General features: G+C 34.9%; 2 protein-coding genes across 3 annotated transcripts in view; one reads left to right on the top strand and one right to left on the bottom strand.

Moving 5' to 3' along the window:
* LOC129790578 (uncharacterized) overlaps positions 1-20,035 on the bottom strand; it is a 39,537-nt gene extending 19,502 nt beyond the window's left edge. Inside the window, exon 1 of the mRNA XM_055828142.1 lies at positions 19,642-20,035. The gene's annotated coding sequence lies outside the window, so the exon portion shown is untranslated. The remainder of the gene's footprint in view (positions 1-19,641) is intronic.
* LOC129790583 (pharyngeal muscle protein 2-like) lies at positions 3,601-5,205 on the top strand. Of its 2 annotated transcripts, XM_055828148.1 has the most exons (4): positions 3,601-3,784; positions 3,844-3,915; positions 3,984-4,194; positions 4,261-5,205. In XM_055828148.1, exons 2-4 carry the CDS (start codon positions 3,854-3,856, stop codon positions 4,765-4,767), a joined length of 780 nt encoding a protein of 259 aa, XP_055684123.1. In that variant the 5' UTR covers positions 3,601-3,784; positions 3,844-3,853; the 3' UTR covers positions 4,768-5,205. The 2 variants fall into 2 exon arrangements, with proteins under 2 accessions (XP_055684123.1, XP_055684122.1); XM_055828147.1 differs by having other exon boundaries at positions 3,601-3,915.
* Positions 20,036-26,517: the final 6,482 nt, after the last annotated feature.

Genomic DNA, 26,517 nt, shown 5'->3' with positions numbered 1-26,517 from the left:
TTTATGCTTCGTGCATTTAAAAACACAAAAACACAGCGACTGACGTCATTTTTGCATTTTTTAATAAATCTTTTCTGTCTTTTCTAACAGATATCTTTCCTGAGTTTTCTCAATTGATATTCATCTTCTTTCCCTACAACAATATCTAAAAGAAATTGATGTAATAAATAACAATTATTGCCCAAAAGGTGCGTGTTTTGAAGTATCTTGCGCAAAAATTGGGTAAATATTTTTGTGTGTATTTTCCTCTCGCACCAAAAAAAAATCTCCCATCTATCTTTACAAATAACAATCAATATATTTGTAATTTTCTATGATTGATTATGCACATTACATATTCTGCGGTACGTGCAATGAAGCAGCAAGATTCAGGCTGTTTTAGTAAATTGAGTAATACCGCGCTGCGAGGAAAATAAATAAAGGTACGCCAAGAAGGAAAAAAAAAGCAACCAAAAGTTACAAAAATTTCTTTCATATTCTCACCTTCGGCCATTCAACAATACAAACCTCCAGGAGTGGTGGAAAATTATTACAATAAACACAAAGTTTGCAATGAAAAAGACATTAAAAATAATCATTATTGCTTGAAAAGTGCTTGTGCGCGCAAAATGTTGAAATGGGCCAATGGTCAAAGGCGTTTACGCGTTTGCGACAAAAATCTCAATGGAAAATTGCCAGGTGAAGAGACCGCAAAAAACCACTACAGGTCGTCACAAATTCTTAGAAAATATATTGCCATATATGAGCAAATAAGTATAAGAGGAAAAATTTTATTATACAGTTCGTTTTTGTGGCTTTCAGTGACACCTTTTTTCGCTTCAATTTTCTTAAAACATCGTCGTACTTCTCGTACTTAAAGTAGCTCTAAAGCTGCGCGAGAATAAAATTCATTTGTGGTTTTTGTGCTCTAAAAAAAAGCCCTAAAAAGCACGCGCTTTTGCAGTATATAACATACATAATAATATAGAAGGCATTTTATGCGTTTTGGAATGTATAATGTCTTATGTAAATCATTGCTAAAGAAATTGTAGACGTCGTTTGTCCTCATCTACCTGTTGCAAATGGACTGCATATTTTTGTTAAATAACTCCGCAACAGACAAGTTTGTCGGTGAGATTTTATCTTGCGAGGAGGTATTTTGCTGCTTTGCAATTGGATTTCGTCAAACAGGAAATTCAATTTTATAATATAACTTAAACAAGAAAAGTAAATAAACACGACTTGAGCTTTTTTTTTCAAAGCTTATGAAATGCTTGTAAAAAAAGCTGCAAATGTTATTAGAAAATAAATAGTTAACTTTCTAAATTTGAACAGTCCACAATTTTCATTTGTTCTTCCGGGAGATTCTTAAAACTTCCTCGCACATAATCCTTAATAAGTCAGACGATATCTACCCACTCCCGGGTGGTGTTGAGCTTGTCCAAAACTTTTACACAAACCCTTCTCAATTTATTGGAAAAATAAACTTCATTTTAAGGACTTTTATTGAAGTTTGTAGGTAAACTTTCACCCACCCCCCTGCCTCTGTGTGCAATTGTGGGTTTGTTTGCTCTCATTCAACACCCACCCAGGGGCCTTCCGGAGATCGAACAAGAGTTGGAGGGGTGTTAATGCAGAGGAAAATTGGGATGCTGAAAATTGACCATTTGATTTAGAACCATGCCCGGGATGAAATCAATATTTGCCTAGGATGCCTCCAACATCCGACGTACGTAGGAGAGAAAAAAAGAGAAGTATCCCATAGTGCAGGAAAAAAACTAGAGCAGAATTTCTGTACACCCCCTCTGGAATTTCCAGGATGAAACATCCACAGGGGGAGGTGCGGTTTTGTCATGTCGAATTATACAGAAAACTTTTCTTTCCGGACTGTTGGAATGTCGAGGAAATACATAACATATATATAGGTACAGGCAGCTCACAGGAAAGAGATAAAACATTGAAAAAGAGATAGTTTTTATCAGCTTGGAATCAACACACTGGGAAACTCTCTCCCATCCCTCATCATGTGAGGAATATGTGTTAGACGGAGGGTGCAGCAGTTCTATAACCATCGTGTCATATTTACCACCCCGCACACACCCTCAATTTGCAAAAGAGAACCCCCTTTCTGCATGAAGCATTCTCCGAATAAAAAAGGATGTTTTAGAATTGAGAGCTTCCGTTTGTGCGTGGCTGGATGCTCCTGAAAAGAATTCGAATGAAGGATAAAAGATCGCACGAAATGTGGGATTCCATTCATAAAACTCCCGCAGCTCTTTCACATATATGAGGACTACCTAAAGCAACAACCAAAAAAAAACTCCGAGAAACATTGAAAAGGATTTTCTGTCTGTTCATCCTCCACACTAAACGATCACATTGCAGAGAGAATGTATAATAGAAAATGAATCGCTGCAGAAGTAATGTGGTTTATGCAGACACATAATTTCTAAGAGATCTGTTGGGATAAAATTCCTTTTGAATTTTTGTTTAAATGCAAATTAGCTTAATTTGATTAAAGAAGGGCTAAATGTTGGATTAGATTTTTTTTATAATTGAAAACTCTTTTACTAAAAGCTCTACTGTATGGAATAGCATCGTGTAAAGTGCTTAAGAGCAATCGAAATTAATTCCTCTGAGAACTCTAAAATATTTTATTTGATCCAATTGTTCAAATACAGACAATTTTCAATTTATTTATTTGAATTTACCAACGATTTCTTCAATAGAAAAAATCTCACAAGAAATTCGAATTTCAGCTGAAGGAAAGAAAATGGAAGAAGCATCTCTTCATTATTAAACCCTATCATTTGGCACTATCGCACTTTATCGAAACTTTCCAAAACAATCAACCCAAAAGTGTCTCTCATTGCCAAAGAAGTGTCTCTCTTGTTCTTCTTGTCTTTTTGTTTTTTTCTCCAGGAAGTTAGATGAAGACTTTATGGTGTAATTTTATTTAATTAAAAATTTCTCCAACAATGCATTTGCAGATTGATGGATACAGAGAAACATTTTTTTTTCTTTAAAACCATCTTCTACTTCTTTGGGCTACAAATGCCAGCCGCACGCTATCTTTTTGCGCATTTGAAGAGGTTTGAAAGAATGAAAAAAAGAGAAAAAAATCTCTCGCACAGTATGTTATTTTCTCATAATTGTGGTAAACATAATAAATATTGTAGATTGCATTAATATTCGCTATAATGGTGAAACTGTGCAGTTATTTTGTCTCTTTCGCGGGAAGATTTTTGCTACACCAAATAGCGGTGATGTTATTCAACAATTACAACATTTTGTCTTTGTACCTTTGCCACAACACAATCTTCTCTAAAGAATCTCTGCCAGAGCGCTTCTTTAATGATGTGCTGTGAAAATTGGAAGATTGATCGCAGCATTGCTCTCTGATGAAAATATCTCATTACTCAATTTATCTTCAAGTGAGTTTTTCTTTCTTTTCTTGATCAAATAAACTTTCTATCAAAGATCTTGAAGACACTTCCGGGCGGTTTTTCGAGAGAATTTTTGAATTTATTTTTGAAAAAAAAAATTAAACTTCCCGCTGAACTGCACAGATGTCCTCAGTATGAGTTTAATTGGTTTATTTAAACGATCTTCATTAGCGGTATGTTCCGAACACTTTCTTTGTCTCATCATCACTTCTTTTAATTGTTCGTCAATGTGTAATCGTGCTGCGCCTTTGAAAATTTATTAAATCCCCTTTTAAGTGCTTTAAAAGTCAATTTTATAGTCTTTAATCTAAGCTAGAAGATTAGAGAAATTCGCAAAAATGGCTACAATTGCCAAAAATGTTTGTATTAAGTCGCTAGAAGTTAACGAATTTATTGTAATTAAAGACCATCCCTATAGAATTTTGGATATGATTGAGAATGGCGAAAATGAAATATTTCTTACTGCTATGAATCTTTTTACGGGGAAATTGTAAGTTGTGCCAAAATTAATTGATTTATTAAACATTAACAAAATTATTTATTTTCTCCGCGGGATAGTGTGGAGCGTTTCGTCAATGCGAGAGAACGCTTTGATGTGCCAAATGTCTTTTTTGTACCGTACAAGTTGGCGTATATCAATCCTGCCGGACGATGCACCATTCTGAATCCTCAAGGAAATGTAAAAGGAGGCTTGAAAATCCCCAACAATAACATGGGGAAGCGGCTGAAGAAGGAATTTTTTAAGTATCAAGCAGAAGGAGGTACCAATGTGAGTTATGAAGACTTTTTCTTATATGAATTACAATCGCATGACTCCTTAATTTTTTTATTTCAGTTTGAATTTAACAACTACTTCGAAGTTACATTGGTTACGGCAGTAGGACAAATGTGCGTCTGTGACTTTAGAATTAGGGATCCCAGAGAAGACGTCGATACTTCATTTCTCGACTATACAGCGGCATCAAGCGAGGAAGCACCTGATGAACCATCCGTGGACGTATCCGAGGATGATCCTGATGATACCCTCAGGGATGCACCTGATATACTACTGGAGGATGAACCTGAGGATGTAGCCGAGCAACTCCCACCGGATGAACCCGAACATATGGCTGAAGATGAACCAGAGGAAGCAGCTGAGCAGCAACCAGAGGATATAGCTGAGCAGCAACCAGAGGATATAGCTGAGCAGCAACCTGAGGATATAGCTGAGCAGCAACCAGAGGATATAGCTGAGCAGCAACCAGAGAATATAGCTGAGGATGAACCCGATAATTCATCCGATGATATAACTGACTACCAAGCCGAGGATATAGTCGAGTATCGCTCCGACGATATTTCATAATGCACGCACGTTTGTCCTCGTTATTGAAATAAAAAGTCTCATGGGCAGTTTCATTTAAAAAAAAAAAGCTCATTCCACATATCATGAGGACGTGCACCGACGCCCCTTTTTTGCCATTCTAAAGAGGTGAGAGATAGTAGTATTGTTAAGTAAATAAAGTCTACTAAATGACTGTATGTTTTTCACACATTAATGCATCACATTCGTTTATTTTGCCGATGTCACCCTGAGACCATAAACAGTGCATGCTCATAGAATTATCTTTATGCTCCACATAACATTATTGTAGGTATATAGATTGTAACCATTGACAGGGGTGTGTCACCCTTAAAAATAATTCAAGAAAAATGTATTCAAAAACACGAAACAAATTATGTAAAATTGAATTGAACTGAATGGTTTTCAAAATAATTAATTAAATGATTTTACAATATTTCATTTGACTGTTTTAATCAGTAGAAATTCTCTGGGAAATTCATTCCATACAGATTTAATTATCAAAAGCTTTTTTCTACAGATTGAATAAATGAAAATTATTTTTGCAAACGTCTTTGACTTTTTTTTGGAAAAATTCGGATATTCTTGGTCTGTCTTATCACTGAAATTCTATTCTGATTAATCTTCCTTAGAAATTTCACCAGGTTGTGATACAAAGAAAATTAATTGACCAATGAATATACGCTTTGCATGAATTTCAGAGAACTTTTCTTTGAAAAAAAAAAACATTTTTCTTATTAAAAAGGATTATTAAAAGGGATAATTTTCTTTCAAATACTAAATTCAGATTTTTGTATCAAGTATTCAGTTAAATTTTCCAGTCTAAAAGTTCTTAATAATTTAGTTTTTACTGAAACAATCAGTGATTTTTTAAAGGAATCATCAGTTTCTGTGCGTTCCCCTAAAGTATTTTTAAGGATGCAGACTTTTAAGCAGATTTTTAAGAGACTTTTAACTTTATAAAAGGGGTAAGTTTTTTTATTTAAAACATTATAGAGCAACAGACTGTTGGAATATTTATTAATTTCCCCCAATTTATGCGCAAATGTACAATTTATAACTATTTGTCCACACTCCCACACTTTGCCAAACTTTCTACGACCACGTATTGTCGTGCTAGAATATATGGAGGAGATAATCCAAGTTAAGCACGTAGAGAGAGCGAACCATGAGCAAACAGTATGGAAAATTCACAAGATTAATTAAATGGAAAATTTACACCATGTGGAAAAATTAATGAAAAGGCTCTATCAGGTAGAAAATATTTTCAGAATATTTAATTTTTTTTCTTTCGTTTGTGAATTTGTTTCAATTTCATCCAACAAGCACATTTCGGAAAATTTTCTACGTGAAAATATTTTGTATTGATAAAAAAAATATTTTTTTTTTAATGTGAAAGGCGGGAAAAGCGGGTGATTTTATTTAATTACAGACAATCTCTCGTTGAGTGAAAATTTGAACGAAAAAAAAGTAATATAAGCATGGTGGCACGCCCTCATAAAGGGGACAATGTAGGGAGACCCCGATGACCCAAATGTGCGTGGATGATGGCTGTGAAACATTGAATTTATATTCACACACATATTCGGGCATGAGTGGATCGTCATCATTGAAAACATATCCTCGGTGTAATTAATTCCAAATTGAATTATTCAGGCGCACCAGACCAGTGCAAGAGAGAGAGAGAGAAGAGCCCCATAGTCCAACATCTGTGCCCGATGGGTTCTTTTGAGTGAATTCGGGGTATTCTGATTAAAATAATTGGCCAAATAATTCACCCCATTCTGCCTGGGTAAATGAGGAAGGAACTGTTTAGGGCACAAAGTGCGCTTAATATTCTCCTACACATAGCTCACAGAGAGGATCATAACCATTTTCGTATCGATTGCAATTTTGGGCAGATTATTTTTTTTTACATGAACGCGCTTCCGCTCATCACAAGAAGTGCCGGGAGATTGCCCTCAACACACCCACGTATGCATGGAAAGTATCGTCGTCGTGAATATAGTACCAGAACATGCTACATAATGCGCTCAAGAACAGCCCCTAATTTACGCTTTGCAGGTCAAGTGTAACAAAAAGGCCTCTGCAGCATACAGGCGAGTCAGTGTGGGGCAGTGTTACTTCTATTTTGAACTATGCTCTCTGTATGCTAATCATATGGGGGGAATGTGATAAACAGCATTCACGTGAACTATATGGGAACAAAGAATTTCTCAGAGGTGCACAGACACTCCTAAAAAAAAACATTTTTAAAAGCATTTTTTGAATTGAATAAATATGCCGGGAATAACCACTAAATGGCCATGAAAAAAAAAGCATAAATTGGGAATTTTAAGTGAACTTTACACCCACAAATGTGTCAACAGGATAATATTGAAAGATTTCTCAAAATTTACCTGCAAACATTGATGAAATTAATACCGTAAAGTGAGGCAATTTTAGCCGAAACTTAATGTTTTTTCTTATGGGAATTTTTTGAGTGTTTGTTTTTACAATATTACTCCTCCTAGAACTCCTTTAAATTTTCAATAATTTAAAATTATTTTAGGGTAAAATTGCAAGACATTACGGTAGGATACATAACAAAGCTGAGAAACAAATCATCAAAATAGCAAAAAAAAAGTTTAATTTTCCTAGACAATTTATGACCTCTTGAGCCAAAATTCCATGAAGTCCAATCTCACGAAATCCACAATCTTATCTACCATCTAAGTTGCTTTACAACTCGCTGTCTTGCGTCTGATGTCAAGGAGGAATAATTTCTTAATAAAATAGGAAATAAACCATGATAAGTTCATCAAATTCCTCCCCCATTCCCCTCACACTTTGTCCACCAGTTTAACATGAAATATTACTTAAAATACTGCATATGTGTCGTTAATAAAATACATAAGCTCATCATGGTGGGTACAGTGAGAACAATGAACTTTTGCCTGCAGAGGCACAAGTTGGAAATTACAGCAACAACAAAAAAAACTCTGGTGCAACATTTGAATGCGTCCAACAATTAAGTTTCTCTGAATTTGCTGCATTCCGCCTAATTTGAATAAATTAATGTGGAATTCCCATCCGATGTCTTGCTATTGAATAATTCAATTTTGTTAAATGCGCGCGATTGTATCAAAACCGCAAATGGAAAGCCCATGTGGATATTTTATTTTTTGCTGGACTGTGCAAATGTTTTTGTGGAATTATCGGTGCCCGCGGAAGGTGAAGAAGCAAAAAAAAAGAAGAAAATGAAATATTGGCAGAAGGCACAGCGTGTGTGTGTGGCTCAATTGGGAGTCATTAAAAGTGGGATGGGGGGCACTTTCTCTCATGATCACATCTTCCCTATATATGCCCAAAATATGCTTCTAAAGTCCAAAGTTTTTGGTCATCTCATTGCTGCACAAATGGGCAACGAGAACTTCTTGTGGATGCTTTTGGAACATTTTGTGTGCAACTTTCAAGCACGAATAGAGATGGAAATTAAAGAACTTTCTCACATACAAATTGGATGTGTAAAAGTTTATACTTTCTTCTTTTTTTGTTAGAATATTTTCTTAAGAACATGTGAAAAGATGGAAAATTTCTCTGTATGAAAACTTGAGCCATGTAAGCAATTTCCTCGCACGTTTCTGTTAGAAAATTATGGTTGAATAAAATTCGAAAGAAACGCCTCTTTTTCAATGAATTTTACACAAAATTAGTCCTTCTTTACATATTTGTAATGACAAAAAAAATGCTAAAAGATTTTATTTTAAATGAAATTTATATAATTAAATTTACTTCATCAAGAAAGTTAAAAGAAATGAATAAAATCGTCTCAATAATTTCGCAATGAAGTGTAAAAAAATATCCAAATCAAATACAAAAGAGATAAGCAAATGTAGAAATTTTTTCTTCATCGATCCCACTCTGATAATTTCTCCCAATAGGCCACAAAAAATACTTTTACTATTTACTTAATCGCATGAAATCGTAAAATTTGTTACCATTTATCACTCGAGTGGAGTCAACATTGAGGTATGTTGAATTTAGACATGGGAAAAGCACATGCAAATACCTTCAAAGCTCATTTTTTTGTGCTCAGCTGAACTTGGCGTCTCTTTTCACCTGGGCGCTGTGTGTGCAGTGACTTCAGCCATGGCTGATTTTTTTCGCTTTCTGACAATTCTCAGTGATATGAAAAATATTTCTCTCTTTATTTGCGCGGGCTTGGGGGCACGCAATCTTATTATATTGGTAAGGTATGTGGAAGGAGCGAGAAGAACTTTTGCGTCTGCAATTCATTATTCCCAACCATATTAATATCTTCTCTCGTTCTTTTTCTTTCGCCCTTTGTGTGCGTTTTTCTTATTTAAGCATGACTTTAGAATTTTTGCACACAAGTTCAAGGTTCCCCACAACACCCGCCTTCGTAGCATGAATTTCCTTTCGCACTTTTATTTGCTCAGAAAAACGATGAAATAAAATTCCGCTTTGAAATTTAATTTGGCCGTTCAAATATGAGAGACCCAGAGAAATTAAATGAATATTTATGCCTCGTGTGCAATTTTACAGTTTTTGCGCGGCGAATTAATATTTAATGAGAAAACATCTTCAAGGTGCTTCTTTTTTTCGTGGTATTCGTGGTACGTTTTTTCTGCAAATAAACTTATCTAACAGAAGTTTATTTGGGATGTTTTATTAAAAATTATCTGATTATCTCACGGAAAAAACGAATATGGGAGGTTTCGTGGTTGGGAAAAATTTTGTATTTGGGTCAGCTAAAAAATAGCTTTAAATGTCAAATAAGTATTATCTGTCAAAATTCAGTGCTGTCAAAATTCAAACTTTGACAGAACTTTTTAAAATTTTAACCGTGATTTGAAGCTTTTTTTTTCTTCATTAAAAGAAAACGGAAATTTTTCGTAGCCTTTGAATTCAAAGCACATTTTCAATGTCCAAACGAACCCATCTTATCGTTTTACCCACCCAACTCAGTTACATGGCAATTTACACACCCCATTAAAGGCATTTGAGGTCAATAATGACGTTACCATAAAAGGATAATCTTGTGGAATAGAAATTTCCCTCTAATATCCTTTACAGGGTCGAGGCATTAAGTGTCTTAACTTTTTGCATCAGCAAAAACCACCCCCAATATCAGCCGGGAGCTTTTATCATTTTTCACATAAATTTTATCACTTTTACGCGATGGACTCGTCCCTTTAAATTGCTCCAATAATTTAATGTGCTAAAATGACTTTCATTACACACACATTGAATGACCAAGAATGACTTTAAGGTTCTCTCGCTTTTCCTTTTTGTACGAAGGATTCTCATAACAAAGACCACCACGACGTGCGAGTACAATGAGTTGAAATTCAACAACAAAAGGACGAGAAATAAAATGTTTTGGTGTTGAAAATGGAGGGATGCGGAGACCCCGTGATAGGGTTTGATAAGAAGAAGGACTTAAGAAACGAGAATGAGATTAATTTTAATTCTTCCCAACCGTGGGACATATCTCTACGAGCTCCCCTTCCTACTTATTTAAGTCTCTCGTTTTTATTTTCTGAGTTTAATAACATTTGCGTGATTTGCGAATGAATCCCAAGCAGTGGTGCAATTTAGTCGTGCTGCCTTGCAGAAAATCCCTCACAGAAGCAAAAAAAAAAACCTCTTCACAGACGCGATATTTCCGCTCAAGCGTTTTCGCCATTTTTCCCATAAAATTGCTAATTTTGATGCATTTGCCGGTTAATCGTTCAAAAATTTGAAGAAGAAAAAATCCGCCACGGAAGGCATTCTGACTGTTTGAGAACAATTTCCAAGAATGGACACTCCGAAAATCATCTTCTGCCCAATTCTGAGAATCCGCGGGAGAATGGCGAATGCGGAAAAATTCTGAAGCCATCTTTTTTAATTATATGGTAATTCTGCAACGCCTCAGCTGAGGGATTTCATGGTGCAAATATCCCATGTCTTAGGAGGAGCGACGCATCCCATGGTTGAATCGTTGCTTGTGGTGTGATGATGGTGGCTGAGGGAATGTCTGTGGTCGCGAGGAGATTCTTCTTTTTAATTCTATTATGCATTCTTGACTTCTTTGGATCCCACTGAGTGTGTGAGAGAGATAGCAAGTCTATCTTTTTATTTTCATGTTGAAGAATCATTTTTCGAGTCTCACTGCATTCTACCACGGAATCTTGTTAGATTATATTCAACTCAATTTATTATGCACTCAGAGAAATATGTAAGATACATGTATGTAGCTATTAAAATGCAGTGAGGCTCTTTTTCTCAATAAAATGAAGAGGATAGAAAAATGAAGGAGTCTATTCATTTTCGTTCATACACTTTAGAGAATTTTTTAAATGATTTCAAAAAAGATTTTCTTTATTTGAATTAAATGAGAAAATCAACTACAATCACGTCCCCGTTGTATCTTATTTTTAAAAAGAATGCATGAAGCATATGCTTCAGTGCTTTGAGTAATATTCTCAAGATAGAACTTCACTAATTTAAAAAAAATTAGTTGATTTGAAAAACAATAATTTAAAAGAAACTCTTTTGATTAATTTATTTGCTTCTTGTAAAAATTATGATAATAAGGGCATGATTATAAGATGAACGAAAATGAATAGACTCCTTTCCTTCTCTACTACATTTTATTTGAAAGCAATTTATCCTGAATTCCCTCACAGGGTCCTTGTAAATTTATCCATTGCTGAATACTTTGTGCAATTTACAGTGTAATAAATGTATATAGCGCAATATACATAGCAAAAGCTCTCATGGAAGTCAATGCGGACATTTCCTCTGAGTGAGTGTGCAAATATAGAAGCTTGGGTCATGGAATTCATAATTAAGAGCATCTCCCTTGATCTTGCCCTTCTTTTTTCTTCATTCCTTCTCTCCATTGGCTGTTCCATGCACTCAATCTTCTCGCTAAATCCATCACAATGGGTACTTTCGCGCCATTTATGTATATAGCGAAAATATCGACGTTGTGTCCCTCAATATCCGCCATTTCTGTGCACTTTGATGCATGTTGCAAGTCCATGTTCTTCACTGTAATTTTTGCATTTTATTAATTGAGTTCAAATTGAAATGACAGCTGCATGGGGAACGGGGAAGAGAAAAGCCATCTCACAAGCCATCGCGAGGGACAATCATGGCAATTAGTCTGGGTGGTGCAGAAGAACCATTTTGGGGTATAGCATAACAACTTTTATCAACCAAACATGTTTTGGGCGGTTTTTTTTTGCGCGGACCCACGAGATTCATTGCAAAAGTCGCGCATGAATATTTTATGCACGCGCGAAAGAGCGGCTTGAGTTTTTTGTGTTTAATACACCCGATTTTACAGACTTATGGACAACAACCTGATGTGGCCCCAAGCGATGAATTTTCGGTGGTGCGGTGCTCCTGAAGACAACGACTTTCATATGTGAATGTCGTCATACAACTTCTCTCGAGGAGATGGTTGCGCGAGAACGAGTCACGGAACATGATAAATTTATGCTGTCATGTTGCTCTTTTCTCTTCCTTCATCCACAACCATGATCACTCTCTTTTGGGGTTCAAGTGCAAAAGAGATGCTTTATCCATTGCAAAAATTTCTTTCTTTTCTTCTTTGGCTCACACCATCTCTCCTGCTGTGCAAATAGCTTCCAAAGAACAATAACTTTGGCACTTTGAGAAAGAAATTTGTCACAAATGTGATTTCATATCAAATTTCTTTCTCTTTTGTTGTCCACCAGTCAGTAGCATATACATAAGAAGAAGAAGTAGGTACACAACACCCCAGTTCAACAAACCCGCATTCTGCGAGGGAATATGCTGTATAGAAGGTTAATCGGAAACTTTGCAATTCAGCGCGTCAAAATTGCCTCAACTTCTCAAATTTGATTTTAGGAGTGAATATAATGCTTGTGAAATGCGACTAAAAGCGATTTATTGGCAAATTTTCAGTGTGTGTGTATAATCCAACACTCTGGCGCGTATTTTACGTATATTCAGCTAAAATTTCAATACACTCCGGAGAAATTGTTGGGTAGTATAAATAATCTCTCTCTCTCTCGAAAAAGCAGCTGCTCGTGGTTCAACATGATTCCATCTAACCATCTGTTAGCTACAGATGTTGCATTTTGTGAAAGGTTGTCTCAATGTGAAACAGCACAAATTATGTGAATTTTGCATCCAAAACTCTGATGGCTTTTTCTTTGTAATTGAGCTGCATAAGGATTTATCTTAACCCTATTGCGTTCATTGGATTTAATGACGTAGCTAGAAATTGAAGAAGATGTTCTTTAATCCTTAACTGTTTTTTTTTCCTTATGTTTGACGTTCACTTCAACGTTTGATGCTTCTTTTCTTACGTGAGACGTTCGTTTTTTAACGACTAACACTATTTTTTCCTAACAAGGGTACATTACATTTTATCCAAATTGGATAAGCTTCATATTTTCAATATTATTTTAATACATTTCTAGTGAAACTCAAGTTATAATATTTAGCAAAAGTGCAGTTCAAATTGTTTTAAAGAAAATTCCGAAAATGTGAACCTTATTCGTTTTGGATAAAGTGTAATGTTCCCTTGTAAGGTAGACGTTTCTTTTCTAACATTTAGGAACATTTTAATATATTTTTTATATATGAAATTTTTTTTAATCAATTTTATTCTATTCCATCATATGAAAAATATTTTTTAACTGCATAAATTTTAAAATTCAATATTCAATTTTACTCCTTTTACTATCTTTGGCATTCTCTCACTTTATCGTGATGAATTCCGCTAATAATTAACTTATAATTTCCCTAATTTCCCCAGAGCACCAACATCGCGATATAGCAAAGCGCAATGCAGCTAAATGCAATTACCCTAAGACTTTAAAAATAAGTAATTTCCCCTTTGCATAAATTCCATTGCATAATGCTGAAAGAGAGAATCAATTTATAAAAAAAATCATGCGAGTTCAAGTTCATTGCTGGAAAGCGAAAGGTGAGAGATGTTTGAACATTTTTGTTCTGAGTATAAAATGAAAAATATTATTTTCCTCCATGCTATGTAGGTAGGTAACATTCTACAAAAAAGGCAAAGCCCTCCCCCAAAATATTCCTATATCGTATTTCGCATTGCATGGGCAAAAGGCATTCAATCGAAAATACCCATTTCAATATTTATCTGAACCAGCAATTCTCGCCACATTTTGCTATTTGGAAATAAAACGCGAAGGTCAGCAAAAATGTGGCGTAGAATATTGCAGAAAGACGTCATTGAGGGTTCAAGTTTTTGAGATGCAACGTCGTATCAAACAACAATGCAGTTTGACTATTGAGGGACTTTTATGTACATAACATATAAAACTTTCTGACTTTTGCTGGGGAGTCGATTTGAGAGCTCGTTGTGCAACACCAATTTGCATTAATGCGCCCATTCTGGGGGTAGAAATGGCGGGAAATCATAAGGATGATAAGGACTTCTCTCCTTCGTACAATATCCCGTCTATCGTCAACCATCTCTGTGCTTTTCCCAACTACAACACATTTTACTCGTATAGCCCCCAGTTGGCACAAAAGGTCATTATAAAGTCTAATGTGCCGAAAATGATCGTTAGAATAACGTTGATAATTCATCAAAAATAAGTCATTTTACGTGATAATGGGGAATAAAAAAGACCCACGTTGAAAGTCAGTACACCGTCAGAATAACGTTATTGGAAGAAATTTCTGACCTTTTTCTTACGTTCTACTGACCTTTAAAATTTGAGACCAAAAGGGGAAATTTTTGACATGGCATCCCAAAAAAAATTTCCCAAACATATTTCTCTCTCTAGCATACATGGTAGCATAGGATAATGGTGTCTTCTCTATTTCCCTACCAATATACCATATTTATGGTATTTTACAAGGAATATTTATAATTTTTTTTTCGAAATTTTCTATATCTCAAATTTATATGCCGAAATACTTTACCGTCACAAATAAATCAAAAAGAACCTAAAATGGACTTATTATTAAAAATTAATTATTTTTTATAAAAAGTTTTGGAATATTTCTGATGATGTAAAATAGACTCTGTCTTTACTACTCATTTAAAATGTCTTAGACATCCTTCCTATTGCTTAAAATGCTGACCCGGCTTGATTCAAAGGCAATTAAATATCCTGAATTTCGCTATAAAAATTATTGATACTCCCGGACACTTAAATCTACGCCATATCTCGTAGCTTAAAAATTTTTGTCACATATATTGTATTTGGCCGAAACGTTAAAATGAACAGATAAATGATATATAATGTAGAGGAAAAAGAGCTTTTTTTTAATAAACTTTATTATATTTTTGAATAGATTTCGTATATTATCGAATCAAATCAAAAATCAAAGTGTGTGCATCAGTAAATTATTTTATGTAAAACGAAAACATATTAAGTGCGATCAAATTAAATATTATTTAATCTTCAAGGAAAACAAATATTTACCTAAACCCTTTTTCTCAGAAGTATTTCTTTAAAAGTATGTACCCAAATTGAAAACTAAGTCTAATACATTTTGTCTTATACGGATTATGACCTGCAAGCCTGCAATAAACATTTAAGAGATAAGGAGAGCAACCCTTGTAAACTGCAAAGCAAGGGCAATTAAATTGCCTACCTGGGAATAACTTAGGGTTTTTAAGGACCTTAAATATTTATTTTGAAAAGAAAAATGTGATATTTGGCAATAAAAGTTTATGCAATACATATTATATGTACGTTAATGTATTTTTTTCTCTTATTCTGGAAAAAACTTGAAATAAACTGTAGGAAAATATTGCAAGAAATTGATAAAAATCATTTCAATTAAATGATCTATTTTGATCTTTTTTATTGAAAAGAAAACAGATTAATTATTCTTAATTTTGTGCACGCGATAGGTTTACATTTGAATCTTAAGAAATTCTATGCGGATTTCCTTACGTTCGGATGTCCCTTTTTGAACGCTCGTTTTCCCTTAGGGAATTTCTGAAAAGGTCTTCCAAGACACCTACGCACAATCTTGGTCATCCGTATAAGCATTCTTCCCTATTGTTATATGACATGCGCGAAATACTAAAATTGTGGCAATAAATGACGTATTTCTTAATGAACAAGACCTGGCGCACCCTCATTATGATCTCCTTTAACGATTTCATTGATCATTTTGCTCATTTTTATTGATTTATTCGAGAAAATCGTGAAAAACCTAAACCAAAACAAACGCCTGTCAAAGGTCAAAAGAAGAGTGCAGAAATACAAAAAAGAAATATCCCACGCAGTCTTTCTCTTTCTGTCTCTCCCTCAACACCAAAGGTTGGTGGAGGGTAAGTATACTTACGGTATTCTGACGTTGAGATTTCGGCAGGAATTTTAGCCAAAGTTGATGGAGGGTCAGAAATTTTGTGCTTTCTTACGGTATACTGACGTTGTTAAGGAAGAAATTGAAAGTATATTTTTATATAATAAATGAGATTCTTCTGGTCAAAAAAGCTTCTAAAACGAATTGCTCTCTTTCAAACAATCATTTTAATGCATTTATATGCCATTTTAATTAGTTTTTGATGATAGAAAAAATGATTGATTTTTCATCTCACTGACCTTTAATGACTTACTTCTGACGATATTCCAACGTTTACACAAAAAATTGAATTTTAGCGAAAAAATTGAAGTAAATAAAGCAAAAACGTCTTTTAATAGCTTTTTGATCATCTACAAATAGATTTGTAATGTTTTAATGACTAAAACTTTGATTTCTGCAAAATGACTAAAAATGCCTCAATTTTTACTGACTTTACTTACCAAATAATAACGTTATTCTGACGTTAGAATTTAGTAAGCTAATGACGAAATTCTGACCATTTTTTACGATAATCTAACGTTATTATAACGTTAATAAATAGTAAGTAAAGTCAAAGTTATTATGTGTTAGCTGGGCGCCTTAAGGCTTCTCTATTTTTGCGTCCTTCCGAGAAGGTAGTACAACATAAAGGCCTGTAGGAATCGATTGCAGACCACGATAGAGAACAATTTATCGGGTAACAAATATAGATTTTTTTAATCGTAAATGAAAACGATAATTGTCCTGAAATGTCCCAGAAATTTCCCACAATCTGCATTTTTTTTTTGGTAGTTTGAAGGTTTTCCCTGAATTGCTAAAATCGAATGGAAAAATTTCCATTTTCCAATGTGAAAATATCTCTTGGGCGTTTTTATTCAATTTTCTGCACATCCAATGAGCAATTTTGGGGGCTAGAAAATTGCATTTATCGAAATTGCACTGCTGGTGAAGAAGTGTCGTTGAATATTTGAGGGAAATTCTGACTCTGAGAGTCCTCTGGGGCATTTATGTTGCGCAATGCTCACGGATCAAATGGGTTTTGCATAATCATAACACTTGGAGACAAGCTTTGCTGCCTAAATTTTTTCAATAAAAGAATTTCCGTATTTTTTTAGGTTTTTTTATTACTTTAATAAACTCCTTTTAATGAACAAGAAAAGAAAACTTTAATCTTGCAGTACATTGAGAGAAATTAATGAAAAAGGGAGGATATAAGCTGTTGTATATTTTCTCAAGAGACTAAAATAAATTTCTTTGCAACATCTTGCTCCAAAGAATAACCGAAGGTTGGCTTGGAGAAAAATAATATTCAACCACATGTCTTATGGAAGTAATTTAGTTTGAGAGAGGTTGTCTGGTGGCTTCAAGTTCAACACACACACCTTGCATCCGGACGCCTCTTGGCATTTCCTCTCCTCGTGCTTTGGAGTCATTCTCCGAAGGCTGGATGGTCAAAAAGTAAAACCAAAAACTTCCACAGGCCCATCGAGAAATTCCATTGTGGTTAGTAAGGGATTCTTTTTAGCCTTATTCTTGCCTGCACCTGGCCCCGGGAAATGAACATTTTGGGCGCGCAAGGTGCCTATTTCAAAAAATGGCTGATGTGGAGTGTCTAATGAAGCTCAAAATATTTTGATCCGTCCTAATGACTGCTTATGTGTGTATCGCGTTTCACAGCTCAACCATTCATTGCCTCCAGAAGAAGCTCATTGAAACTCTGAATCATCTGCCAAGCTGTTTTGACGATGTCTCGCGCAAAACCCAATTAAATATCAATAAAATCTCATTGGAATGAAGATGAATTTAATAATGTATTGATCATGCGATCAAACGAGGTATGATTCGCGCGCTTCTTTGATGGCACAAAAGCCGATTTTCGCCAAATCATTTCACCTCGTTTTTGAATTTGAAATACGACTTAAGGCATTTTGCATAATTGGCAAATTAATCTCCACGACAATGTTGCGGAAATTTTTGCCTCTTCAATCTTCAACCTCTTCACATCTCTTATTTGAGCACACAAACCCCCTCATCGCAGTCAGTTAGAAGATATTAATTTACATTGTGTTCGGAGATAAATTGCGTCATATTTCGCGCGAACTTCAAACTAAAAACTTCCAACCCGCGATATGCTTTCTTGGTGTCTTTTTGACTTATCTTTTATGCCACGAACGGAAAAACAGGTATATAATATCGCGAATTATTGGGTGAGTAAGGTGGATGTTTCTTGTTTTAGTGTGTCGTGCTGAAAAGAGGAGAAAATCGCGTACGACGATGTATTTCTTCATCAGCATCGCAACAGAGGAAGAAATTAAGCTCAAAAGAGTCTCAATGTGGAATGGCATTAAAGGCGTCTCGTTTGATGATTAGGCGTACAAGATGTGTTACTTCAAATAAATAACCAGGAGAAATGTCGTTTAGAGGAAAAGTTCTGCCAATAAACAGACGACAGCAAACAATGGAGATTGGCTCAATGTGTGGTGACGGAGGGGAACGGGGGCTCGTGAAGAATTTCACCTTCTGACATCGACACCTTTAACCCTCTTCATTCCACAAGCACTCCTCCCTGCTAATCCCCACCTACCACAGGGAGAGGGCAAATCATTTGAGAAAAAACATGATGCTTTGAGGGACAAAATGTTCAGCATTTTGAAAAGAAATAAAAGAAGTATTTAATATTAAAGAACAATTTCTTAGAAAATTTAATAAAAGAAGTTTTTTTTTAACGTCTCAGAAAAGTTTGAAGAAAAATCATTAATTTTTCTCATCTTTAGAATGCTTTTCTTGCATTTTCTTTAACAAATCAAGTGAAATTAGGATCTCACCGTAGAGTCTCAGTCTCTTGAGAATTTATCAGAGTAAGATAAGTTTACAAAAAAAACGAGGAAGATCTTAAAAAAGGAAAAATTCCTTCTCAAAAAGGAAAAGAAAATCTCTAAAGAACATATCCTAAAAACGTGAGGTTTTCACTGATTTTCCCGGAAACCCTTTACGGATTATGTGGCCCCAAGACTTTCTTTTCCCTTCACACAAAAAAAAAGAGTAAAACTTTTGGCAATTCAAGACAGATATCAGAGACAGGTTTGTACGGCAAAGTAAAAGCCCTTCCCACGTCATCATTGTTGATCCCCCCCGCTTGAAGAGTCGTGATGATACCTATAGTGTATAGTGGGGTATTTTTGCTCTCCTACAGGAGTTCATTCAATCCCTTCAAAGCAATTGTGTTTTGTCACGAAAAGAAGGAAGAAAAAGGGTGATAAAAGGGTGCGGGGGTGGGATCTTTTTGTCTTGAAATTCATTAGCCTGTTCGATGGTGATTTTTCTCCACCCTTTTTTTCTGGCCAAAATGTTCTTTTCTTTTCCACCACATCAGCACATTGTGTATCAATTTCATGGTGTGGGTGGTCTTTTATTCTCACCATTCAACGCTATGTACGTACATAGCACCGGAGGGTTATTTAGTGGAAATTGTTAGCAATTCGACACAATTTTCACTTGAGAGGATTTTCCACAAATATTTTCTAACGTATAGCTGGATTTACTTACAATTTATGCGCTTCAGTCGATGCTATACCGAAGTTGATTTCTTATATGAATATTTCTTCCTTATTTGGAGAAAATATCCGCCGTTAATCCTTTGAAAGTGTTATCAGTTTGCAACACAAAAATTTTCCTTTCACAAATCCACTCACCGCCAAATCCGGAGGCGGGAAAAAAAACACTCACACGCACAAATTGCCGAGGGGGTGGTTATATTTCACCCAGAATGAAAAAATCCGGGATTTTCTCTCTCCTTAAGCACTGACAGGGATTTAATTTGCAAGTCGGCGGATGCAAAGGGGCTGAAATTCACGGAACACACGAACAACACCTCACACACTGTATGAACGTAACAAACCCGATGAGAAGCGCTCGAAACTCCACGCGAGAATGAATTGAGTGTTTCATGGCTGAACCTCCAGAAGTGCTCACAATTCAGACTCGAAAGCCGAAATGCGCCGGAGAGTGAGAGAAACTTCGCTCTCGGCGGAGTCTCAATGAAAGTGTGACGTCACATACAGTACCTGCCCATCTTGGGTGATGCCGGTAAGACGCGCACAGTGCATGGGAAGGAAGCATTCATGCGAGACTCTCTCCCTCATGGGAAAATGGTGTAGTTCCACTTGTAGGAGGCAGAATTAAGGGATGATAGATTCACCGGGTGACGCGGCTTCTGTGGGAACTCTGTGAGTGCCCAGCCCACGCCAGATGGCTCAAGAAATCCCAAGAAATGCCCGACTTTTCTTTGACACGTATATAGCAAAAAAAAAACACCGGATCAGCTACACTCCAAAAAAATCCTGAAGGATAAATGGGTGAGAATTATATGAGGACTTCCTGTCATGTGTTTTAGCTTTACAAGAGAAAAAAAATCACGAAAGACACTTTAAGAAATTTCTTATTCTTCTGAAAACACTGAAATAAAGAAGAACAATTAAACATAAGAAAAAGAATAAAAAATTCATAAAAAGAAAATAACAACCAAAAAACGGAAATGATTTAAAAAATCACAAAAAATAAGAAAGGAAGGAAAGCGACAATAAAATTAAAGAAAATCTTAAATAAATTTAAAAAATAGGATCAATGGGCGGAATTCACTACTCACTCGGGCTTAAAATTTTAAGTAGGTTTTTAAGTCGGTCTTAAGGTTTTAAGTTAGTTTTTTAAGTCGGGTTTGGATTTTCCTGAGTTGTTCTAGATTTTCTGATTAAAGAACTTGAATTTGATTAAAAATAAATCTTAAATTGCATTGAAAAGAGCAAGAAATTTTTAAAAGTTAAATCTAGGACTTCATTATAATATTTTTAATACTATAAATAAAATAATATTAAATAAAATAAAATTAAATTAAAAAAATAAAATAAAATAGTTCTAAAATAGTTCGGACAATTCAGAAAAATCCAAACCCGACTTAAAAAACTGACTTAAAAACTTAAAACCGACTTAAAAACCTACTTAAAATTTTAGGCCCGACTGAGTAGTGAATTCCGCCCTATGATCCTGATTCCCTTAAATTTATTTAACCCTTTAACGTTCAACGTGAAACATAAAAACATTGAAACATGCGCTCTTTTATCGCGATTTTTATTCTATGAATTTTTTTTAGAGGACTTTTCTCACTCAGAACGTCTTCTTTGACCCCTTATGCGTGAATTTGATGCATTTGTAACATGGAAAAACAATTACATTCATAAATAATTGAAAAAATAAAATGTTTCACGTTTGGGTCAGCGTATGACCCAAAAAACCTTAAAGGGTTAACGGATTTATTTACTCAGGAAAATCCAAGCTTAACATACAAATTTTAAGTCAGACTTAAAAAAAAGTGACTCAAAACCTAAAGACCAACTTAAAATTTTAAGCCCGACTAAGTAGTGAACTCCGCCCAATATCTATATAGAATAATTGTTTTTCCTGAGTACATCTTCATTTTATGATTTTGAAGTATTTCTCGTATTTCTGGTACGATGAAGTGTGTGCAAGAAAACCCAGCATCTCCTCGAGTGTTGCTTGTGACGGAGCACACAACAAGGATCAAACCATATGTGTGCTGGTTGGTGTATTTTTTTGTCAATTTATCTCACTCCCACACAATGCGGGCGGATGGGGCAATCGTAATCCCGACAAATCTTCCCCGGAGACATCGTCATATTTCCTCACAGATTTTCCCATCACCCTCCTTCGACGAAAAATCCAACTGTGCTGCGGGGAAGGAAAAGACATCTTCCTTTATGATAATTCTTCTATGATAATTTCCTCATCGCATAAACAACCGTCGCAACATCAAACGGCATCTGTGAAGAGGGCCCTCTTCTCGTGGCTCGTCTCATGGCTTAATCCAATGATGGGAACTGAGAGAGCTTTAAATGAACATAATTGTATTCATGTCATGGTCTCAACAATGGACTCCAAACGTGTTTTCTTAGTAACTCCATGGCGCTTTTTTGCTAATGTTGCTCCCCCAGCGCACAAATTCAGCATAATATTATTACTTCGCTATGTTCATTTTCAACAAATATCTTTTAAGCTCCGAAACAGCGAGCACTGACTCTGGGCTGGCAATGTGAGGCAATAGTGATTAAATTGGCATGAGATTCCCTCCCCAAAACTGTGGTACTCTGGTGAGGCTGCGAACACTATGGCAAAATTTGATTGTTCAATTTGAAGAACAAGTTGTGTGTGTGGAGTTTCCGTGCAACATTTACTCAAGGCTTATCGGTTGTAAGCAAGGCTAATGTTTTATGCTTTTAAATTCGCAACATAAGAATTCCAGAATAATTGAATGTTCAAAATAAAATTCCCCAAAAGAAGCTTTTAGTGTTGGAGGGGAGGCTTGAATGTTAATTGAAAGAGAGATTTTTAAGAGGATACAGCATAAGTAATTTATGCTGTGACATTACATACAAATTAACATTTTAAACTGTATGTTAGTTACATTTTCAATCAAAATTAATGGAGCCTAATACAATGCAACTAAAACAACATATCGCATGGAGGCTTATGATCAATGTGTACCGTGGCGGTATCTCTCGCCATTTGCCGTGGGAACTGCAATGTTGTGCTGTATTATGCGAAAGATAAATCCAAATGTTGTACAAATATTAATCCATGCACTATCTCACTCAATTCATCTGCTTTGCATAAAGGTAAAGCAGCACCTCATGTTATTCTAATTAATGCATCGCCAATTGACAAGCATTGCATTTTGCATGCATACTGTTGATGGATTTCAAAGGAGTCTCTATCCCTGAAATTAATCTATTCAAATTTACACGACACCCTCACATCACAAGAAAGCTCTCTCCCCACCCCTTCTCTCTGTCGCCGAAAGGAATCATAATGCTACATAAATACATAAAGGATATATGTTGCAAATTACATTTTGTAGCATTATTGTCCTTTCTTTTCTCCTTCTTATAAAAAGCTCTTCGCAAGGAATGCGCTACACCAAAAAGTCACAGTTATGCCTTAGGGAGGATATAAGATGGTGCTAAATTAATTAAAAAGTTTCATGTCTAACAGTGCATTCTTAAGAGGTTTCCTTATTTCTCATTTATACTCCCAAAATGGATATTTTTCTCCTCAACAGAAAAGAGCTTTTCCCCTAAAGAATGAGATGAGAATGAACGAAGAATTTACCTTCTGTGCATTCCTGAAGGTGCTTTGGGGTGTCCCTAAAGAGTTGCTTTGAAAGTTCTTCAATTAGGGAATTTAAAAAAAAAATATTTGTTTTGCGACTGAAGGATTTTTAATTTTTTTTTAATTAATTAAAAATGAAAGCTTAAAGCTTATGAAGAAAATCTTAAATAACTCAGAAAATATTTATTGAATAATGCATCAAAAAGTGCAATGGAAAGGTAACGTATCAGCATTCTGGAGTTGAGCTTTACTAAAGCTTTTTAATTAGAACATTTTAAGAGACAAAAATTGAACAATATTTTATCCTTTTATGCAAAAACTTTAAAGACATCCAAGTGAGAAAAGGCAGCAGCTAAAAAAGTCAGTGAAAAGAAGGGATTTTTGAGAAGAATAATTGCAAAATTTATTTTCTTCCAACGCGCGCAATCCTTGCAAAAGGACTCTAGCAAAAATAAGACCTTCGCTTCAGCTTTTGAGGAATTTCCTTTGAAGGATTTTCCGTTGGTGCGTGTGAATGTTGAAAAAGTTGACACAAGACAAATTGTTATTGCTTCCTTCACTTGCTGAATAAATGTCCATAAACTCCTTGGCTCTTTATGTACGTACATATTCAAGCAACATATCCAAAAGGCTGTAACTCACTGAATGATGTTTTTTTTTTGGGTAAAGTAATTTTATTTCCAACTCGCCCATTTTCGTGGCTTAATTGCCAAATAAAGCATGTCAAGATGGGAATATGGTCCATTTGGATGGTCAGAAGTATCTTTTGCGAGTCTCTAAATTAAATTGAGTACGCGCCCCGGTACCTCCCCTTGCAGAAAAAAACAGCACTGAAAGCATTAAATCATCCAACAGTCGATACATTCTCTTTGTGAATGAGATCACTTTAAGCTGCGAATTTTAATCGCAAAATCTCCGAGAAATTGAGCCAAAAATAGCCACTTTAGGCGATGAAATTCTCAAAATTCTCCAGAAGAAAATTCTTTTATGAATTTTCCTTCTGAGATGCACAAGAAATTGTTCTTGGTTTTTGTATTTTAACGGACAAAGAACATTGCTTTAGTAATCTCATAAAATATCAATGACTTTCCACGACGCTCTGCTCTTACTTTCTCACCTCTCGCCAGGGGAGAAGAAGTAATGAGTTCTTGTGGGGGGAAAAACGTCCTTTCGATAAATTCCCCAACACTTCTCTCTCAACCCGGGCAATATGTCTGCGAAAGCAGTGGAAATTTATGTGGTGTACTCACGAAGGAATTGCGATATTAAATGGCCTTTGTCTTGGCTGACAATTTATTTAAGATTGTGTCTCTCCAGGTTATTGTCTTGATGTGATAAATTAAATAAACATTTACGATTTGGCGTACGCGCGAAAGATTCAACAATACGGTGGATTATTGCTGTAAATTGCTGACTTTTTGTTTCTTCCATGTACTTCTTAATGGATTGAATTGTGAACAAAAGTGCGACGAATGGAGAAATTGACCAAGAAGAAAATTGCAAGAAAGAAAATTATTGCGAAGCATTCCTTATATAAAAAAAGAAGTTAATTAAATAACGACATTTTCTGTCAGTTTAAATACAAAATTCCAAAATTCTGACAAATCGAACGTCTAACGATTAATCACGAAGCTACACGAGCGTGCTCTATACAGCTAATTGAATTCTTTTACCAAATTAAATGCGATTTTAATTAATTTAAACCGTCATTTTGATTTAGATTTGATTAAATGCAAATATTTTATTTTTATTTGAATTTCTGTTTCAATTCAAGCTCTTTCACTACATACATATGTACATAGTCTTGACATTTCTTCCTTAATTACTTTTTAATGGCATACAAGGCGATTTTTAATACACATAGTAATATTCCGATGTGAAAAAAAATCGCCTTAAGCTCTATCAAAATCATGATTTCTCTCAAAGCAGCCTCCAATTAGAAATCATAACACTGCGATGACTCAGGCTTTTGAAATGCCCAGCGCAAAAATGCAAAAAGCATTTAGCAAATAAAGTGACTTTTTATTGAAATTTTCTCTCAATGGCTACCTCTGAAGATAAAAAAAAAACTCTTGTCCCGATTTTCTTGCATCAAATACCAGCATTTTTTTCTGTCCGGCATTTATTGCCATCAGACTAACCTTCTTGCGAAACTTTTGTATATGTTTTGGTGCCTTTTTTTTCTTCTCTTTTTTTCCACTGTTGTTGAAGAGTTAACAGAAATATATATATATAAATGCGATAATGACGAGTTGATTGATTCCACAAACACTGAGCCATTATTGCGTGAAACTGATAAGACATGCGGTGTTTTGTGAGGTGATTGAAGGCGAAAAAAATTCTTGGAAATTCTCATAAATCGCTGATGGAAAGATATAAGGTGGAGGAACCTGCCGATAAAAGAATTCTTTTCTCTGAAGGCACAAGTTCACATATAAATGCCAAGCCTAAAATATAGCTAAATATAGATTTTCCACCCACGTTAGAATCAAAAGCAAAACTTTCCCACTAAATCCTCTTTCCGTAGAAAACTTAAAGGACTTAAAGAGATATCTTTAGAATTCGGAGAATTATCTATTAAATTATTCTCAAATAAATTAAATTTAGCTCTAAACACATCGTATAATCAGTTCTAAAAACTATCGTGGATTGAATTTCACGTTAGAGGGTGCAAATTGAAAATCAATTCATGGGAAATTTGATACCCATTCATATAGATAATCACCCTAATTAACTTTTCAGACTCACAGAGGGATGGCAATTAAATTGAAATTGTTTAACCACATATTTACATGCGAATGACATCATTAAACGCATCACGAGTGGACCATGAAAAGAAAGGTTCTTTTGCACGTCAAGCGTGTGATGTTTTTCAATAAATTATAATTACATTTATGCCACAAATTTAATTAATTAATTTTCATGATTATTGAAATTCTATGAATGTATGTAAATGGCTTCTGGCTATTGTTACATTTTTACCGAATATTTTTGAATGATTTTTAATTTTTTTATGTGTTCTTTTTTGTGGATTTTTTTTTAAATAAATTTTATGATGTGAATAATTTAAAGCATTATAAAAATAAAATTCTGACTTTCATTTTCTCATTAAAAATAATTTAAATAAAAATTTCTTTTAAATGCAAGACTTTTTATTTACTCACTAGAGGGCGAACCGAACTGTACTGCCATCTAGTGTTAAAAAATATTTGTAAAGAAGACACTAAGCGTGTTGGTTGACCC

The sequence above is a fragment of the Lutzomyia longipalpis genome, chromosome 2, assembly GCF_024334085.1.
Source record: "Lutzomyia longipalpis isolate SR_M1_2022 chromosome 2, ASM2433408v1".
Lineage (NCBI taxonomy): Eukaryota > Metazoa > Arthropoda > Insecta > Diptera > Psychodidae > Lutzomyia > Lutzomyia longipalpis.
This window is presented reverse-complemented; position numbering and strand designations above follow the sequence as displayed.

What these genes read in the sequence shown, in the direction of transcription:
- LOC129790583 (XM_055828147.1), top strand. Translation starts at nt 3,764, where the DNA reads ATGGCTACAATTGCCAAAAATGTTTGTATTAAGTCGCTAGAAGTTAAC. An exon ending in AATCTTTTTACGGGGAAATT is followed by an intron (nt 3,916 to 3,983) that starts GTAAGTTGTGCC and finishes TCCGCGGGATAG; the next exon opens with TGTGGAGCGTTTCGTCAATG. An exon ending in AAGCAGAAGGAGGTACCAAT is followed by an intron (nt 4,195 to 4,260) that starts GTGAGTTATGAA and finishes TTTTTATTTCAG; the next exon opens with TTTGAATTTAACAACTACTT.